Below are 17,819 nucleotides of genomic sequence, written 5' to 3'. Positions count from 1 at the left end.
AAACACACATTGTCACACACAGACACATTTGAACTCCTCCCATTACCTTTCTGAGCTGGGTGAGCCCTGATGAAGTGCTCTTGGAGTAGTTTCTCATTTTGCGTAACCTGACCCCGCAAAAGACAGCATCCACTTGCATGGTTCCTTTCCTTCCGAGTAATTTGCCTTTACCCTCCTTTAAAGCTCTTTCTCTCTCTCCTTCACGGATTCTACACCCCTACCCCTGCCTCTGACTTCTCTCACTTTGCATAGCCTCTGCCTGCACCTCCCACATATACACACACAGAGAGTGCTGCTCCAAGTGCACAAAATGTTTAAAAAAAGGCAAAAGTTAGGGAAATCCCTCCTCCCGTCCAGCCTCCAGGCTAAAATGTTTACAGCTCTTTCTCCACACTCAGCTCTTAAACATACACTCACTCATTCGGACTCCTATCTCTGAATGACGCTGGCTCCTTCTCTTTCTCTCTCCCCTACTCAAACTTTTCCCACCCCCCTCCCTTTAACCCTTCCGCCCTCCTGCTTTCTCTCTCCTCCCTCTCCATTTTCCATCATCACCCCGCTCCACATACCCTCCCACCCACCTTAAACCCCCAACCACTGAACTAATCTGCAGCTGGCTGGCCGATTGGAGCCCTAGTTGCCGGGGAAACAGAGTGTCCTGCTAAAATAAAAAAAAGAGGAATGGAGCAGGAAGGGGCAAAACTGAACACAACTGAATACAATAAATAACAGCTTCCTCTGGGAACCAATTAAAGAAGCCCAAGGGCCTCAACTCCTCTCTCAATTTGGGGACAACATGTTAACTATTTTATCTCTGCAAAGATTTTGTTTACTGGTTCACGTGACAGTCAACAACAGCAGCAGCAGCAACAACAACAACAAGTAGTGCAGAAGCATAGCTGGTGTGCTGAATGCTGTGAGTTGTGAGACTAAGTGTGCTTAGACAGAAAGTGAAAGAAAAGATTTTGGCAGTGTTTGCTTTGATTACCGCTGACCTCTGCTCAGTGAGAGAATACAAACTGGTGAGTCCGGCTCGCCATCAGGCCCAGGCATAGACATGTCATTTCTATGGGCCCAGGGCTCAATGCTTCTGTGGAAAGAGTGGAGAGAAATAAAGAGTGAGAGAGGGAACAAGGCTGGACATGCATACTGATGACCATTATGATGAATAATTAACCTGTTCAACCCATTGGGCCTTCTTTGGCACGTCAGATATTTAAAATGTATCTTATGGTCAATTTTTTAAGCCTACAATTTTTGTATTGAAAATGTGGTATACCATATCCATGTATATAGACATACATACTGTATATATACATACTGTATGTATATACACCAATGTATATATACTGATGCACAAGACACTCAAATTCCCATTTGATGTAAGGTTGCCATTAAAGTGCCATTCTATATGTTAATATTTTACTTATTAAAATGCTGTTATAGAGTAGCTTCAGTGAAGTTAGGTGCAAAGAGATACTATAGTACTATAGTATTGATATATCTATCAACAGAAAATCAATCAGCAACAATTTTAACAATTGTTTAATCTTTAAGGTCATGTCTCGGGGAAAATACCAAACATTCCTAAGTTTTAGTTTGTCACGTGATTATTTGTCTTCTTTTCTGACTGTTGGTTGTACAAAGCCTTTTTTATTTCATAATGTATCTTATTTTGTTGTAACTATACACTGTTGGTGGTTTAATCTAAAACAATGAATATTATTTTATAAAATGATCATGTTTTGACATAGCATTTTTAATGTTTTTGTTTTTATTCTTATTTTTTTAATGATGCCTTATTGAACGCTTAGTGAACTATCATCTTTGCTGCAGTAACACTGTAAATGTCCTCAATGTTGGACTCACAAACAATTATCTTATCTCTTAACTAACTATAGCTCTCAAATAATGTAATGGAACAAGAAATTTAAAAAATCCCTCTAAACTGGAGTATAATATCAACTGAAAATACTTCTAATGTACAAGTACCTCAAAATTACACACAAGTATAGCACTTGTGTAATTAAGTATATGATCTGTCCACAGTTACTTTCTACCACTAAAAGGTACACAACTGCACACATAAGCAAAAGAACAAAGACACACATGCATGAAAACTGCACAGGTACACATAAGATTGGTCAGTGTTGCCCTATAATTTCATTTTACTCTTCAAATGTACTATACCAATAAGTATAGAAATGCATTTATATGAGCTTCATCTGCGTTCATACAGTCATTTCATTGAACAGCCTTTATAAAGCTTCTACCAGCATCACCTCTGCAGCTATCCTGCCGACCTCTGAGCCCAAACCCTGACCTCGCCTTTGAAATGCAAGAGAGATCTAAAAAAGCCTGGATTGTCCATCAATAGCTGTGGGGAGAACAGGGTGGGAAGTGGGGGCTGGTAACATCTGTTTGGCGTTTATCCCATCTTATTGTGTTGCTGAGTCCTCTATCAGGCCCACAGATGGGATCCTGGGAGGGTCCCAAGCCCACTGTCTAGGGGACTCGCACCGTGACTGGGAACGTGGCTAGGACAAGTTCTCAGTCCTTGATGGTGCATAGCATGCAGATTGCAAGACCTCTGGTTTAAGCAGAGGAAATGACAATAAAATTAAACCCAAGGTGTGTTTTCTTCCCTTCCTCCTCCTTTCATATATGAGCCCAAATTCATTAATTGTGCCAGCCATAACCCAGTGGTGGACTGTAATGAAGTACATATAGTACATTCAAGTACTGGACTTTAAGTACAAATTTAAAGTATGTCTACTTGTAGTTTACTTGAGTATTTCCATGTTCCATGTAATGTTTGTGATACACTGATGATGAACTGTTCCTTTATGTGTTGAGAAAATTCTCCTACTACTTAAGCTAAATAAACCCTATTGGATCAGATGGAAAACCCACTGTCACAAAGCTAAAAAATTGTTTTTAAAATTCTTCTGATCTCATTAAAAGTTGGCTTTTTAGAGATATTTGGTTCTCACAGGACAGTCAACGCTACAGACATGATCTTATAGAATGGGATGCATTGCTGTAGATTAACCTACCCGACCGTAGCCTATACGAAGGAGTTAAAATGAGCACAACATTAAACATCTGTCACAGAATGCAACATAGAAAACAATGCAGCAGTAATATTAATCCACAAACACAATATATAGGCTAATATGAAAACTCTAATCTGGGACATTTTACTGCAAAATACTTAAACTTTAAGTACATTTTGCTGCTACTACTTAAATACTTTTTTCTAAGTAAGTTTTTTGAATGCAATATTTGTAAGTATTTTAACAGTGCAGCATTGGTACTTTTACTGCAGTAAAGGATCCAAATACCGTTTCCACCACTGGCCCACCAGGAAGTAATTGTTAATGCCGGATCCCTTAACGCCCATAGACAGTAAAAATATGGTTGATGTCCGGACCACGTAGCTTACGGTTCACTCTGCTCTGCCCAAATAACATTCCTAACGACGACTGATCAACGGCCAGCTACAAGATGTTGTTGTTGCATTAATTCCTTATAACTTGAAGCTACTAGTGTGTAGTTTTTGTCGCCCCCATGATGAATTCTAAGTAATGACAACAACAATGTTGGTGCGTCCATGTGATACAGCCTTCCAATAATCAGCCTAGCATTGTAGCAACTCATTTGAAAATAAGTTTAATAATAATAATAATAATAATATTTATAAATGTATTTTTTAAAGCATTTTTATAGACACTTAAAGACGATTTACAGTTTTGGTTACATACAGACAAGACAAAACAGACTAAACAGGCAGGGTATGTAGACAAGGTTACTTGAAAGATAAAATGGCTAAAATGGCCAGAATGTAACATTTGTAGCATTTCAAAAAATCTAAAAGTTATGGACTAAAGCTTTAAATAAAAAGGTCCTGCAATAGTAAAGCCTATAATATATAAGAATGAATCAACTAATCCCAAAAAAATTGTCAGGAAATTGATAAGAAAAACAACCATTAGCTGCAGCCCCATAACCCAGAGTTTTTGCTTTCCTTTAGGCCGATGCTCTTTGACTTCCCCAAAACATCTCAAAGAAGACAATTCAGTGCATATGTTGATAAAGCATTTTAAAAACACACTTGTTCCTTTCTTTTTATCTTACTTTCTCCTGCAAAGCACTTGATGCCAACTTCTGTTTCAAAACTGCTAAGTTTGCTAGGTTTCTTTGTTGCAAAGGTGTGCCTTGTTAAATTAAGAAACAAAAAGAAACATAACCTGCTTTTGTTTTAATCAATAGCATTATAACTTCTGTGGTTGGCCTATTTCAATTGTAGGCCTAAATATCTTTTACTAAGAAAATAAATGTTCTTCTTTTGTTTTTGAATGGCAGTTGGGAACCAGCTACTTGGAGGATTACCGCCACAAAAATAAATGTTCTGCAGTAGACATTCTTCTGACAGCATTGAGGAAGGCTGTGTCCCATTTAGATGAGCCAGCTCCAGGGTGTTGGTATCCTACATGCTGGCTCACTAAAAAAGGCTTCCTGTGACCCGTAATACAACAGAGACGTAGTTAATGTTCTTGCTCCAGCTGGGCTTTTTCCTTCTATAAGTTAAAATGTCTGCTGTGTCGTTAAAGACGACAGCTATCTCAAATAGCATGCTCACCTTTGCATCTTTTTACGTTCATTCCTTCCTTTGCGTCCTTCTGGTAGGAGGAGAAAGGAGACAAAGGGACCTGGGACCCCAAATAATGTGTAACATGTCTCCATCTGCAGGGCGGTTGACGTCTCTGCACTTAAAATAAAAGTCGACAGCGTTGTCACAGTAGTGTGTCAGTTTTTTTTAGTTTCAGGTGTAACAGTTGTGTTAAAACCGATTTTAGAAGTTGATTGGTTAAAAAATCCTACTTATAAAAATTAAAATAAACTTATGATGCAAACGATATATCACAGCCTTCACTATCATTGAATGGAATTGAACTAAGCATATTCCTCGAATTTTGCAGAGAAAGAATACAGTTTTGCCAAGGAGCAAGTTTGTGTGGAATTTTTAAATTGAAAACATAAATTGGAGAAGAGCTTGGCTTTTACCCTATACATACTGTTTCTAACAAAACTAAGGAAGTAGGCTACACCTCAACATTTGACATAATATACCCTAATCACCTTGTTGGTAAATTTGCTGACATTGAGTCTTCCTGTACGTTTTGGGAACATAATAACAACAATATCTGACCTCTTTTGTGATTGTGAAATATCCAAAAGATTTTGGACAGATTTGGAGTCTTACTTTTGTGATCCCACCAACTTTGTCTACTTCTTTTTAGCCTTAAAGATATCATCTGTTTAAAACATAATTAAGGTAATGGTGCTCTTAAGTATCTAATTACTTTAATTATTCTGTATGCCAAATTTTATATTCACCAGCCGAAATCTTCTAACTCTACTCCTAATTTTGTACATTTTCTCTTAGAATTTAATTCTCTACTTAAGTCATTTTTGGATAACCAAAAGAGTATTAACCTTGTGGAAAGTGTACAGCTTTTTTCCCCTCAAAATCTCTGACTTATTGTAAATGTATGTCTTCTTCTAGGCCTACCCTTTTTGTCTATATAGGCTAATGATTCTGTTATTTCTTCGTTTGTATTGCTTTGTATGCTTTGTAGTGCTTTGTACACTTGATGTTTACGTGCTATTATTGTTGACCTGATGGTGTCCTGCATTTTCTCAATAAAAAAAGTACTGAGTTTCGTCTGTTGGTCTCCTCGTCCACTTACATTAAAACGGTTACCGGTTTTACGTACACCAAAATAACACTAACAGTACATGTATAAGCTAAAACAACCTACGCACTGACACACAAACCTTTCTCTCTGTTAGGCCTAATTGAAAACAGCCTTGGGGGGGGGCGCTATCAGGGCGCTATGCAGTTTTGGCCATTTCTTCGCGGTTTTCTCGCTTTTTGCTCGCATTTTTAGAGCTTACGCTATGTAAATATATGTATAGAGCTCCCTCTACAGTTTGGTTAGAGATATTTGGCAGCTGTATGTTTACTTGTGTCTGACGCCTCGCTTGGTCAGTCTGCTGTTTCCTCTGTCTCTGTTCCTCCGACAAAGCTTTCCTAGATTTCTGCTTCTTTTCTGCGGATAGTGCATATACAGTCTATGGGATAGTGTGAAAAACTCCATCGCTACACAGTTTTAAAATAAAATCACTCAATATTTGTCTTTATTATTACTTTAACGTCTTAGCTGGTGCCTGCTTTTCCCAGTGTTTAGTTTAGGTAAAGTTATTTTAGACTGAATGTAGCTGTCAGCTAGCGGTTAGCCGAAATAGCTGTTAGATAAACTACCGTCAGATTCCCGGTGAAGGCTAACTGTTCTCTTAGCTAATACATCGGTACACTATCTGTGCTGCCTGTACAGATCTGCATACGGCACGATTTATCATGGTTTTATTGGTCAGCCGTTAGCCTCGTGGATGTATTGAGAGGACGGTTAGCCTCAACCGGCGTTAGCTTGCCGGCTAACGAATGAGCTGTTAGCTTTCCGGTGAAGGCTAACTTCAGCCCGCTACCGTTCAGTGTCGTAAATCCTCATACATCAGAGTTTACGACATCCTGCGCATGCGCAAGACGGATCGCGCAGGCCGAACGTATCGCGTACCGACAACTCCCAGCGGATGGTTTCTCTTCATACGTCCGTTGTGGCGATGGATGATATTTTGGCTGGTAATTTACAGTAACGCCAGCTGAACCATGAAATGTGTTACTCGTCGAGAGTGGGACAGGAAGCAATCCAGTTTCCTCCCGTTTACAGGAAACACAGTAACTACAATTGACTGTAAATTAAATGTTGTTGTGGGAACGTTAATTTAGCTAGCTAGTTTAATGTAAAGATAACGTTAGTTAGCACTAATCGAGTTCGCCTCTCGTAGATTTTTACTTGGGGATTATCATCCGAGTTTGGAGTCGTCTTTTACAAAAAAAATTGCAAAAGGGTGTTTTATAATAAAAGACAAGCACATGTGGACAAAAAAGTCACCCCCTGGACCGAGCAAACAGCTGGCATGATGATCATCTTTGGAGCGAGAGCGGTCCTCAACCTGAGGTACACTTTCCAGAGAGCCGGCTCCTTTACCAGAAGCAGACTCGTCCAGAGCCCCAGGGCATGTTTGGCTAAACGAGGGCAGATTTTAACCCACATACCCAAGGTTACATTACTGTGTTGGGGTGCAGTTAATGTATCATCCTGTGCAGCAATATGCCAGGAAGCAATTCTCCCACGCCAAACAGCTGATAAAAAGTCTCTAGCTAAAGTCCAAGTCCACAAACTTGTATTTTTTCTTCGCCTGGGCCTTCGTGCATTGGTGCTGCTCCTCAAATTTGCCCCCCTGCTCCTCCTCTTCCCGTTGGCTCTGGTGTCCACTCGCTTGACATCTTGCTGGCTGGATGCTCTGCTGTGGGTTACTGAAACATCTGGGCCCACTTTCATCAAGCTGGGCCAGTGGGCCAGCACCAGGCGGGACATGTTCCCTCAGGAGTTTTGTGAGCGCTTCTCCAAGCTTCACGTGAAGGTGCGCCCTCACCCCTGGGCCCACACCAAGCAGTGTCTCCGGAGGGCTTTCGGAGAGGCCTGGCGAAGTGTTTTAGTGTTTGAGAGCAAAGAGCCAGTGGGTTCAGGCTGTGTGGCACAGGTGTACAGAGGGTGGGCGAAGGCGGACAAGGTGAAGGACCCAGCCTTCCAGTTGCTGGTGGAGGAGATGGAGAAAGAAGACCTGCTTGAAGCCTGGGAGATCCCTGGTCTGGGAGGAGTAGCCAGGTCCGTGTGGCAGCTCTGGAGGGGGAGTAAGGAGGAGGAGTATGAGGAGATAAGTCACCCAGAGGGGCAACACGAGGAGAGCACTGCAGAGAAGGAGCATATGATACCCGTGGCTATCAAGGTGAGTGTGAAAATCCTAAAACAAGTCTTTTTGGGGACATTGTTTGAAATTGGAAAAAAAGGTTATTACTTGCAATATGTTTAAAATCGCAGTAATGTTGTATTGTGATGAGATTGTGTCGAGAGGTGTCTGGGGATTCCCACCCTTACTGTGTTCATGTTGCATCCTGGTTGATAATACTGGATCATGCCTTCATGAACATGTCAGACTGTCTTACATTTTGTCAGCTGATTCTTCTGAATTGTTTTCGGTGGTATCACAGGTGATCCATCCAGGCGTAAGGAGGCAGGTGGAAATCGACCTACTGCTGATGAAAGCGGGCAGTTGGCTCCTACAATGCCTGCCCGGACTCAAGTGGCTCAGTCTTTGTGAAATAGTAGAGGAGTTTGAGAAGCTTATGACCAAACAGGTAGGAATGTATACAGAATTTAAGTCATTTAACTTTGTGCTCACAATATTGGTTAAATTACACACATAATTTGTCTCTTTGTCATCAATAAAGGCAGCTTCAAATGTATTTGCATGTCTGTACAGAGGCTAGAGGGAAATAGTAAAATAACTAACGTGCCTATCAGAACAGGATGAAAAGACAACCTCATAGAACAGAAGTCTAATCATTTCAGTGATCATTTATTTCAGATTGATCTCCGTTTTGAGGCCAGGAACATTGAGCGTTTCCAGGAAAATTTCCGCAATGTGGATTATGTCAAGTTCCCCACTACCCTTCCACCATTTGTCACTAGTAGGATCTTAGTGGAAACTTTTGAAGTGAGTATGGAAGGATTTAAAATATATAGAAAATGTGACTTTATGTTTAAGTGGGTAATAGATTGAGCTCCACGGATAAAGTACAAACAAAGGACATCTATTAGAACATCAAATGTACACTTCTATGACAAACAAACTATTGTCTTCTTAAGCAAACTCGAAATAATGTGATACAATGTAAGGGGTTTCTAGGCAATATAGACTCATTCTGGTTGAATGAATATCTTTTGAATGAGGCCAACACTTTTTCATTCATATTCAACCTTTCGGTTCAGGAGAGTGAGCCCATATCCAACTACCTGAGCCCCGAGATCCCTCAGGAGGTGAAGCAGAGAATAGCCAGGATGGGAGTCGAGACCATGCTTAAGATGGTGAGATACGTCACCGGCTGGATATCAGTTGCATCTGATTAATTGTTACCATTACTGTCATTTACAATGCGTGTGAATGTGTTTTTATGTCAGTTGATATTGATCTATTTCATGTTCACATCTATTGTCTCCATCTATATGTCTGCATTCAAGGTTTTTGTGGACAACTTTGTGCACGGGGATCTCCATCCCGGGAACATTCTGGTCCACTGTTGTCAGACTGCTCCTGGTTCCAGTGACAGTGCTGGTACATCAGGGGAGGCCCCTGGTAAGGCCACCCTCACTGACTTGTGGGACACGGTGGTGGTCAGCTTCAGACCAGACCCGTGTCCTCTTCAGTTGGTGCTGCTGGACGCCGGCATCGTAGCCCAGCTCAGTGACAACGATCTTGCCAACTTGAAAGCTGTCTTCACGGCTGTGGTGCTGCATCAGGTAATCAGGGAGAGAGTACATACATGACGTTTTATGCTGAGCTATGACAACAGAATAGTCCGGATAATGTACATCTCATCTGACTGGACATCAACAGAAAGCAATGTTTTAATTGGCACCTAAACTGTCACACATGCTAGTTCACACTAAATTATTTTTAAAATCTCATGTATATATATATTTTATTTCATGTACAATGGATGGTTGGGATGTTTTGTGTGGTCAAACAGTTAGTTTGAACTATTTATAGCAGTTTAATACATTTTATTTAATGTGTTTAAAGTTGAATTTGTTGAGTTGTAGGTGCACTTGCACTAAAGTGACTTTAATAATATTTACTGTTCAATCTTTATCCGTCCCTAAATGGCAATTTGCTTTTTCTGCATAACCAAGACGATAAAATACAAAAGCTTACATAGGCTACTGTTACTGTGTGTAAATGATTCTGACTGAAAGGAGCATTACCTGGCCATCTACGTTCTTGAATAGGATGACACGTTTTATAGGTGTTTTAAAGATCAGGAATTTCAGGGAGAAATCTGTGTGGAAATATGGAAATTTAGTCATTTCCCACTTTTAAAGGAATGTATCAGAACATACTTTAAAACGCTTTTTTTTTAGTTTTTTTACACATTTGTACATTTTAAAAATTTTTGCCACAGAAAATCCAGTCAACCCCTTAAAATCCTTAAAAATGGCAAACAAGAAAGGAGTGTAATCTTTAGGCCTGTCTGTTTGTTTTTTTCTTTCTTCAGGGCGATCGAGTGGCGGAGTTGCTCCTGAATCATGCTCGGGCCAATGAGTGCCAAGACGTGCCACAGTTTAAGAAGGAGATGGCCCAGCTGGTGGATCAAGCCCTCAGCAGAACCCTTTCTCTGGGAAAGGTACGATCCTTGATTTGTGTATTCTTATTGTGTCTGATTTGTGTTTCTGATTGTAGGTCGTATGATGATGACTACCATGATGGTCATGATTATCACGTTACTAATCAATTATTGAACTATTATGTTACATTTGAAAATAAATAGAATATTGCCATCGTTCTGTGATTATTACAATATACTATAGTTTGGCTTCTAATGTGTTCTTCTTGCGGGCTCGACTATAATATAATCTTATAGGCAAGTTTGTTGCTTTTTATTTGCTTTCTGTCTTGTTCTCACTGTCCCTGTGTAGAAAACGTGCACATTTTACTCAGTGTAGTACTCATTCTCTTAGCAGTTGGTACTGCTTTGCAAAGGCCCATCCATTATCAGAAAACTTTCTGGTGAAGTAACTGATACATACAGTAGTTGAGGTATTTGTTGGTCATGGGGGTCAGTGACTTTAGGAAGTAACAGTCACTGATTACTATTGATGTATTTTTGTTGTTTATAGTTCCAAGTGGGTGATTTGCTTTCCAGAGTATTTGGTCTACTCATCAAACACAAGGTAAAATATGATGTTATGTTGACTAAGCAATCATTGTCATGGACAAAAGATAAAGAGAGCTTTTGACTACCAAAAGGATCACTCTTAATAAAATCGTGATATGATAACTCTGGTAGTTGCTGAGTTATTAACCTTGATGTTGATTGTTTTTCTAGGTGAAGCTGGAGAGTAATTTTGCCTCCGTTGTGTTTGCCATCATGGTGCTGGAGGGTCTCGGCAGGTCACTTGACCCGAACTTAGACATCTTGGACTTGATCAAACCCCTGCTGCTAAAGAACTGCGCCTCAGTGCTCTGACACACACACACACACACACACACACACACACATACAAAGGTCCATGTATACATAGGTTGATAAGGTACATGTGTATATAAGATTCCACTGTAGAACAGGATCACTGTGTCATCAATACATTTTAGCATTGCCCTAAATACCTCATTTACTTTTACATTGGTGGTGTATACAACTTTCAGCACTGTTACTCTTGGATTTTACCATCTACTGTCTGGTTTTACCCAGTGAGATGATCTTCCTGGCATGTCTAACTGCGCCTAATGAACGAGAGCATGTGCGCTTTACATGAGGGATCACTTTGTTATTGAGTGTGCTAATGGACTCGGATACATTGGCAGACACACAGATGGCATCAGAGACCATTTGTAGTGATTTACAATATAAAAGAAAATACTGTGAAAATCTCTAGTTGATTCTCCAAAGCATATGTTTTCTTTTTAATGATTAATATTGCTCTCAGATGTGTTTTATCCCACACATCTTTTGATGTATTTTAGATAATAATGTCAAATGGGCCATTTGCTTTAGTGGGAATTACAATGTACTGTAACGTTGACCATGTAAAGCTTTTGGCTAGTTGTACTCACAACTGACACGTCTTTTAACTTTTAAAATAGTGTGTACACTTGTATAAATTATGCATATCAATAAAAATGGAATTTATGTTAATTGATCTTTTTCTTTCCTTTGCCTCTAGTGACCAGTTATAAGTTTTCTCATCCTTTAAGTAGTATACTGATGTAGCTTCAAAGCAGAAAATTCACTACATCAAGTGCACAGGATCCATTAATTTACAATTTTATTAAATCTGTCAATGAAAAACACAGACAAGAGACGCGATTGTGTCAATGTCATCAGGAAGAACAGTCAGCATGGCTGAAAGAGTGAGATCAGGAGGTTTTGGTGCAAAAAAAACTCATCACATACCCTTTATTGCAAAACTGTTGAATTTTTTTGTATCACCATCAAGAGCCCCGACAGAGCAGCACTGTTCAAGTAAGGAGTGAGGGGAGAGGTGACAGCTGTGTAAAAAAAAATCTTTCATTAATAATAATAATAATGATGATAAAAGAAATAAAAACATCTCTAAAAGACAAACACAATCACCTCAGTATAAGACAAGATTCTGTCACAGTTACAACAACCAGAGAAAAGTTGTTTTCTTTTTTTGAATGAATTAAATAGTTTTTAAAAATATCTCACAATTTACTTATACTCATCTTTTTTCATTTATTGCGAAAAATAGGCAACTGGACTAATCGTGATGATGCAAGTGTGTGTGTGTGTGTGTGTGTGACAGAGAAATAGAGATTAAGTGGAGAGACAGTGGAACGTCTGGAGCGTTGGCACTGAGAGCAGCAGCAGTGTGGCAACGCAGTACTCTCATTCAGCCACCAGGTGGCACTGTTCAGCCTGAACATTCCTCCGGGGCCGGAGCTATGGCGGCAAACCACCCCCTACTGCTTCAGAGGAAGTCAAGATATGCCAACACCATCTTCTGTTTTTGGAATGATGCTTGTGGTGAAACTTTGTCCACAGTTGCTTATCTGCGTTGTAAGATCTCAGTTCTATGTACAAAGGTTTCAAATCCCTGAAGGACATCTACAAAGACCAGTGCAACATCCACGTGACCATCCCCTTTCTGGAGTAGCTTAGGGATCAAAGGGTTCCTCTATAGGGAAAAAAGAGGGAATAGTACCAATCAGATCAGGTAAATGTGCCACAAAAAGACTCAACAGAAGTGTACCTGGAAATCAAAGTCAGGAATGATGGCACAGACCAAGATTTAGGAATGTCAAAAGTTGGAGAAGACGGAGTTGTAACATAGTTAGCTTCCTCAGAGGTTGCACCAAAATATCCTAAAATAATTCTTTCTGACAGTATGTCTAAGAGAGGTGATGAAATGGGAAAGAAACCAGCAAAATGCACAAATAAAATGATGCATCCATTGTCCCTTTGTCCTATCCATTCATGCTAATCCATCAGTCTCTCCATGCATTTTAAAAATTGTCTTTAAAGACCAAGCAGTCCTCCTCCACAATTAATTGATTGTATTTTTGTGTTTTTGCTCATACTGCACTTTTTCTGTTCGTCTTTGTCAGAGTGGTAACTGCCAGTGGGCTGCTCCCTGGAGGACTGGCTGCCCTCCAGTTCTCTGAGGTGGCCCCCAGCAGGAGCGTGCAGCTCATTTAGAATGGGGGTAAATGAGTAACCAAACAGGTAAGAGGGGCTTTTTGGGATCGGATTTGTGAAAGAAATCATGTTGTAAACTTGGGTCTATGTTGGCAGATCTTGAGCACAGGCACATATCTCTCCCAAAAACACACAAACCTGTCTGTCTCTGAGGCCCTGGCTATGTAAAGGTCATGGCAGATGGAGCTTCTTGTTGACTTTCCTTTCTCGTCGTTAAAACGATCAGCAGCTCTCAGTGGTCCATGACTAGATCCAAACAAGGTAAAACTGAGAATTTGGAGATTAGATGAAAGGTACTTGCTGATATCTTGATGACAGAAGAGAAGAAGGAAAGCAAATTTCTTTCAGATAGTGCCTAACTTCTCCCAATTCGTGAGCAGCATCCATCTTCAAATGATCTTTTTAGGAGATGTTTTGGAAAACACAGTTACTATGTCATGTAATCTCCATAAGCTTGTCTTCACATTCCTTATAGGAAAAGATGAGGGGCTTGTGTGGGACGTAAGCCTACTCAGATAAGCATGTAATGGATGCGTGGGGTAGGGCAGGAAAGAAGAAGTCTTAATCATCTACTCTGACTCTGTCTCCATGCTGTTGTTCCATAGGCTGCCACCAGGAGGTGATGTTTGGGCTAACTGTTGGTGGACAAGGGGAGGAGGGCGTCTGATCAGAGATTGTGGCTACGAGTTGAGCCAGGGGTGATTGAGGCATTCGCCGGCCGAGGCCCTCTTCTCAGGCACCATCTCCAGCATGGGCAGAAGGAAGTGGGTAAAGTGGCCGGCGTCTTCGTGTGCCCAGCCGTACTTCTCCACCAGCACGTCAAACAGGGACCAGGGCTTCAGCTTGGTGATGTGCCGCAGCTCACCTGCAGGGTGCGATAGGGAGCAAAATCAATGATAGAAGGAGGATGTGGGGAGAAAAGGGACTGGCAAAGTTGAATCAATCAATCAAATTTATTTAAAAAGTGTAAAATCACCATTAGACATGGTCTCAGTGCACTTTACAACTACAGGAACACAGAAATAACAGAGTTACAAAACAGTCAGTTTAGAGGGTTGTTGAACCCAAAAAAAAAACATTTTATTTTCCTATTCTTTTTTTTACTTGTTTTCAACAATGAATGGATTCTGCAAGTATTGTCTGAGTAGCCAAAGCCATCTTACTCCTTTGTGCTATGGAGCTCTACTGTTGTCCAAAAACTATTAAAAACACATCAATGAGCCACACCTTTGTGCTGTCTGGCATGCTCCTTCATTATGATTAACATGGGCACTGTGGCTTATTATGTGTAAATTCCACATATGCTGTCTGCTGCTGTAAATCTACAATAGCCCACCAACACCTCAACAAATAACTATTCTCTCCTAATTGAGTAATGCTTGCTAAAAACTACGATGCCAGCTGATTTAGGAAATCACTTGCCTTATTTTCGGAAAAAAATGAAACTATATATGATATATAATGTAAGCCACTTTTAAAGATTAACATTTTCAGTAGGAACAAATGGACATGGGGCTGAGTGCCACAGACAGGGTAGGACATCAGAAGGTGTAGACAGACAAACCAACACATTGTTTCATAGGATTTGTTGAAATAAAAAAAGATATAGAACCACAAAAAAATCTTGCTGTTGACTTTTAAAATGTCATATTTTTTACACACACAAAACTATCTGCATTACTAGATTCCACAAGAGGTAAGTAGGTTATTTGGGTAACGGACTCCTCAATGCGATGCCATGATTCTGCAGGCTCCAGCCAAACCCTACAGCAGCTGATTTCACTGATTAGTTCAGCCTCTCTGTTTGAGCGTGCGCTACTCAGTGAGGTGCTGTAACGATTGAGTAAAAACCTGTAGAGTTCTTCGCTGCAAACCACAAGAAAAGAGGGCGAGAGGTGTATAGAAAGAGACAGAGAAGTGGTGATGTAATTTAAAGAGGAAAAAAAGAGAAAGGTGTTCATTATTATAGAGAGAGTAAAAATGTTTGGCTGGGAGCACAAGACTAACAAAGAAGAAAAAAGTATGAGAGAATGATTAATAATGGAGGGGATCAAGACCAAAGGTCCAGTCCAAACCATGGCTGCCATGGTAACCCTCCTTCCTATATATTGATTGAAGAACACCAGATAGGGGAAAGGAAACCATCAAAACTTTTTGGGCATTCAAGGAGACATTGCTTGTCACAAATCACTGTAACATTATCTTTAGGTCTGTATTCTTATAAAAGTATTTATGTTTTAATTGTTTCCAATTAATGTAACTACTTCCCTGCAAATTCAGAACAGATTTGTGTGCATGAAAGAAACAAGGTAATGAAGCCGCTCGATTGCAAGGCAGCATGGCAGACAGAAAAAAGCCCAGAGAGAGCAAGAAAGTCAGACCAGATTAACAGAGCGCCAAGGGATAAAAGGGAGAACATTGAGACATCAAGTGCAGACTCAGACCTCAGATAAAGACAACATCAAGGCAGAATATTAAGGTCTCATGACACATCATGAAAAATATATGAGCAGAAAGGGAAGGAGATTGAGAGAAAGAATAAAAGAGAATAAATGAGAGAGTGCAGGGGTTATCAGCTGTACCGAACATAGATTCATACACTTACCAGACTGGAAGATGAGCGGAATCAGAGAGGCGTATGACACACTGAAGACGTGGATGCAGTAAAGCCTAGCTGTTCTCTGGGTAGGACTTCACTGCCGTAGTTACCGTTAATACTGCTATTCTAATGCTATTTCCAGAGTTATCTAGCTCCTTCTTTAAAGTTTGGAGGCTTTTGCTTACAAATATTAAGTTATTGATCATGACTTTGATATATAGTCTGTAGTGATTCATTACTTCTCGGTTAAATTGGCTGTTGGCTGCAAAATTCTGATAAGAACATTATAAGCCAAAACATTTGACTATATATTGCCAGTTGGATGAAGTCTATATTAACATAATACATTTTCAGATTATTTAGGAAAATAAATGTTATAACCATGAACATGTTTTTGTAAATAATCTCACTTTACTTCAAGCCAGTATTCATTTTTTTTTTAAATTTATTTAATAACTTCAATCAAAGAAAGAAAATCTTCTCTTAAGGGAGACAAAAAAGTAACATAAACCGGACATACAACATAAATCCATCATGATATGGATATCATGAATATAGCACCAATAAAAATCAAACTATCATGATTAATCATCACTCAGCCCCACAATTAACCATGCCTTTTTGGCAACTAACCTGAAACTGAAAAATCTGAACTGACTTAAATCAGAATACTGTGGCAGTACTACAAGTTTAACTCTACAAAACCCATTTATCTCCAGACCTCTATGCCATTCCTCCTACACCACATCTCTCCCTACAGCAGGCCTACCCTACACCTAACCAACCACCCACAGTGTGTTTTACCTTTCTTGGAGAAAAACTCTCGGCTGAACTTCCCGGCAGCGACCACTTTCCGTGGGACCTTCCCAAGTAGCTCCATGATCAGAGCTATGTGGTCTGCCCACCACCACATACATAGGGGAACAGGCACGATTCATCATTACAGCATGCACACACACACACACACATCAACACGACGGCTGTATGGGACTGACACACACACACTGCTGCCTCGGGGTACTGCATGGACACACGGCTACTGGAGCACCTTAAAGTGTTACGTTTTTTTTTTTTCTGACTGTTTTTAGTCTCAATTGAAAATAATACACCCAATAACTATCAAAATCAAATCCACATCAACATAAGCGTTATGTTTATAAGGGGTTCCGACTGCTGCTAGTGTCCATGTCTGTCCATTTTAGACATCTGTGTGTCCCAGTCCCACCAGCTATCTGGCTAGCGCTACCTCTTCGGTTGAAGAACTCCCGGGAATATTTTCCGGAGAGTGCAAAGTGCCTCGGAATACAGCCCAGCAGCTCTATGATGTGGGCTATGTGGTCTACGGAGGAGAGAGGGAAGTGGGAGGGAGGGGGGGGGGGCATAAGGGAAGAAGGATGCCAAAAAAAATAGAAGGACATGCAAAAGAGATACCGGGTAAAGACAAAGGAGGGGAAACTTAAATGAAAGCAAAGGATATAAAAGTAAAATGTATGGGAATTGTAAAGAGGGTGGATTGTGGGAAGGAAAATAAAAACAGGGACAGGAAGTGACAGGTAGAAAAGATCACAGAGGGTTCAGGGAGGAATAAGAAGAAGGGAGGGGAAAGGAAGAAAGAAAAAAAAGAGACCGTCACAGACAGTAAAGGAGAAAAACCTGTTAGTGTGCTGTGCCTCCACAGCAGAGGTGATGAAACTAAATGATCAGCCCTGAAATAAAAGTGACATGCATTCAGATCTGAATGAACTGTAACCAAAGGTTAGATTTTGAATTTGGCCTCAATGGCAGGAGATCAAGAGTCTGAATCTGGACATC

At 40.3% G+C, this 17,819-nt stretch overlaps 3 protein-coding genes across 11 annotated transcripts in view; 1 reads left to right on the top strand and 2 right to left on the bottom strand.

Moving 5' to 3' along the window:
- si:dkey-82f1.1 (DENN domain-containing protein 2A) overlaps positions 1-1,062 on the bottom strand; it is a 35,519-nt gene extending 34,457 nt beyond the window's left edge. The window contains exon 1 of one of the 2 annotated variants that reach the window (XM_034878851.1): positions 996-1,062. The gene's annotated coding sequence lies outside the window, so the exon portion shown is untranslated. Of the gene's footprint in view, positions 1-46; positions 478-995 lie in introns of those variants that run through there. The other variant, XM_034878850.1, reaches the window with a different exon arrangement.
- A 5,590-nt stretch (positions 1,063-6,652) lies between these two features.
- adck2 (aarF domain containing kinase 2) lies at positions 6,653-12,130 on the top strand. Its single transcript, XM_034880010.1, has 8 exons — positions 6,653-7,917; positions 8,180-8,326; positions 8,557-8,685; positions 8,961-9,056; positions 9,210-9,488; positions 10,244-10,372; positions 10,866-10,919; positions 11,075-12,130. The coding sequence occupies exons 1-8, from the start codon at positions 7,045-7,047 to the stop codon at positions 11,213-11,215; spliced, it is 1,848 nt and encodes a 615-aa protein (XP_034735901.1). The 5' UTR covers positions 6,653-7,044; the 3' UTR covers positions 11,216-12,130.
- Positions 12,131-12,386: 256 nt separating this feature from the next.
- Positions 12,387-17,819, bottom strand: part of srpk2 (SRSF protein kinase 2) — a 62,303-nt gene continuing 56,870 nt past the window's right edge. For 3 of the 8 annotated variants that reach the window (XM_034879991.1, XM_034879992.1, XM_034879995.1), the window contains 3 exons: positions 17,254-17,346; positions 14,385-14,414; positions 12,387-14,273 (listed from right to left, as the gene is read on the bottom strand). In XM_034879991.1, the coding sequence (XP_034735882.1) occupies positions 14,089-14,273; positions 14,385-14,414; positions 17,254-17,346 (308 nt within the window). In that variant the 3' untranslated portion in view covers positions 12,387-14,088. Of the gene's footprint in view, positions 14,274-14,384; positions 14,415-16,811; positions 16,905-17,253; positions 17,347-17,819 lie in introns of all 8 variants that reach the window. The other 5 variants (XM_034879994.1, XM_034879998.1, XM_034879993.1 and 2 more) reach the window with 3 other exon arrangements.

This window comes from Etheostoma cragini, chromosome 8 (assembly GCF_013103735.1).
Source record: "Etheostoma cragini isolate CJK2018 chromosome 8, CSU_Ecrag_1.0, whole genome shotgun sequence".
NCBI classification, from domain to species: Eukaryota; Metazoa; Chordata; class Actinopteri; order Perciformes; family Percidae; genus Etheostoma; species Etheostoma cragini.
The sequence above is the reverse complement of the archived record's forward strand: the minus strand, read 5'-3'. Positions and strand labels throughout refer to the sequence as shown.

Coding starts and splice junctions, on each gene's coding strand:
- adck2 (XM_034880010.1), top strand. CDS start 7,045: ATGATGATCATCTTTGGAGCGAGAGCGGTCCTCAACCTGAGGTACACT. Junction 9,057..9,209: donor TCGAGACCATGCTTAAGATG/GTGAGATACGTC, acceptor TCTGCATTCAAG/GTTTTTGTGGACAACTTTGT. Junction 10,373..10,865: donor GAACCCTTTCTCTGGGAAAG/GTACGATCCTTG, acceptor TGTTGTTTATAG/TTCCAAGTGGGTGATTTGCT.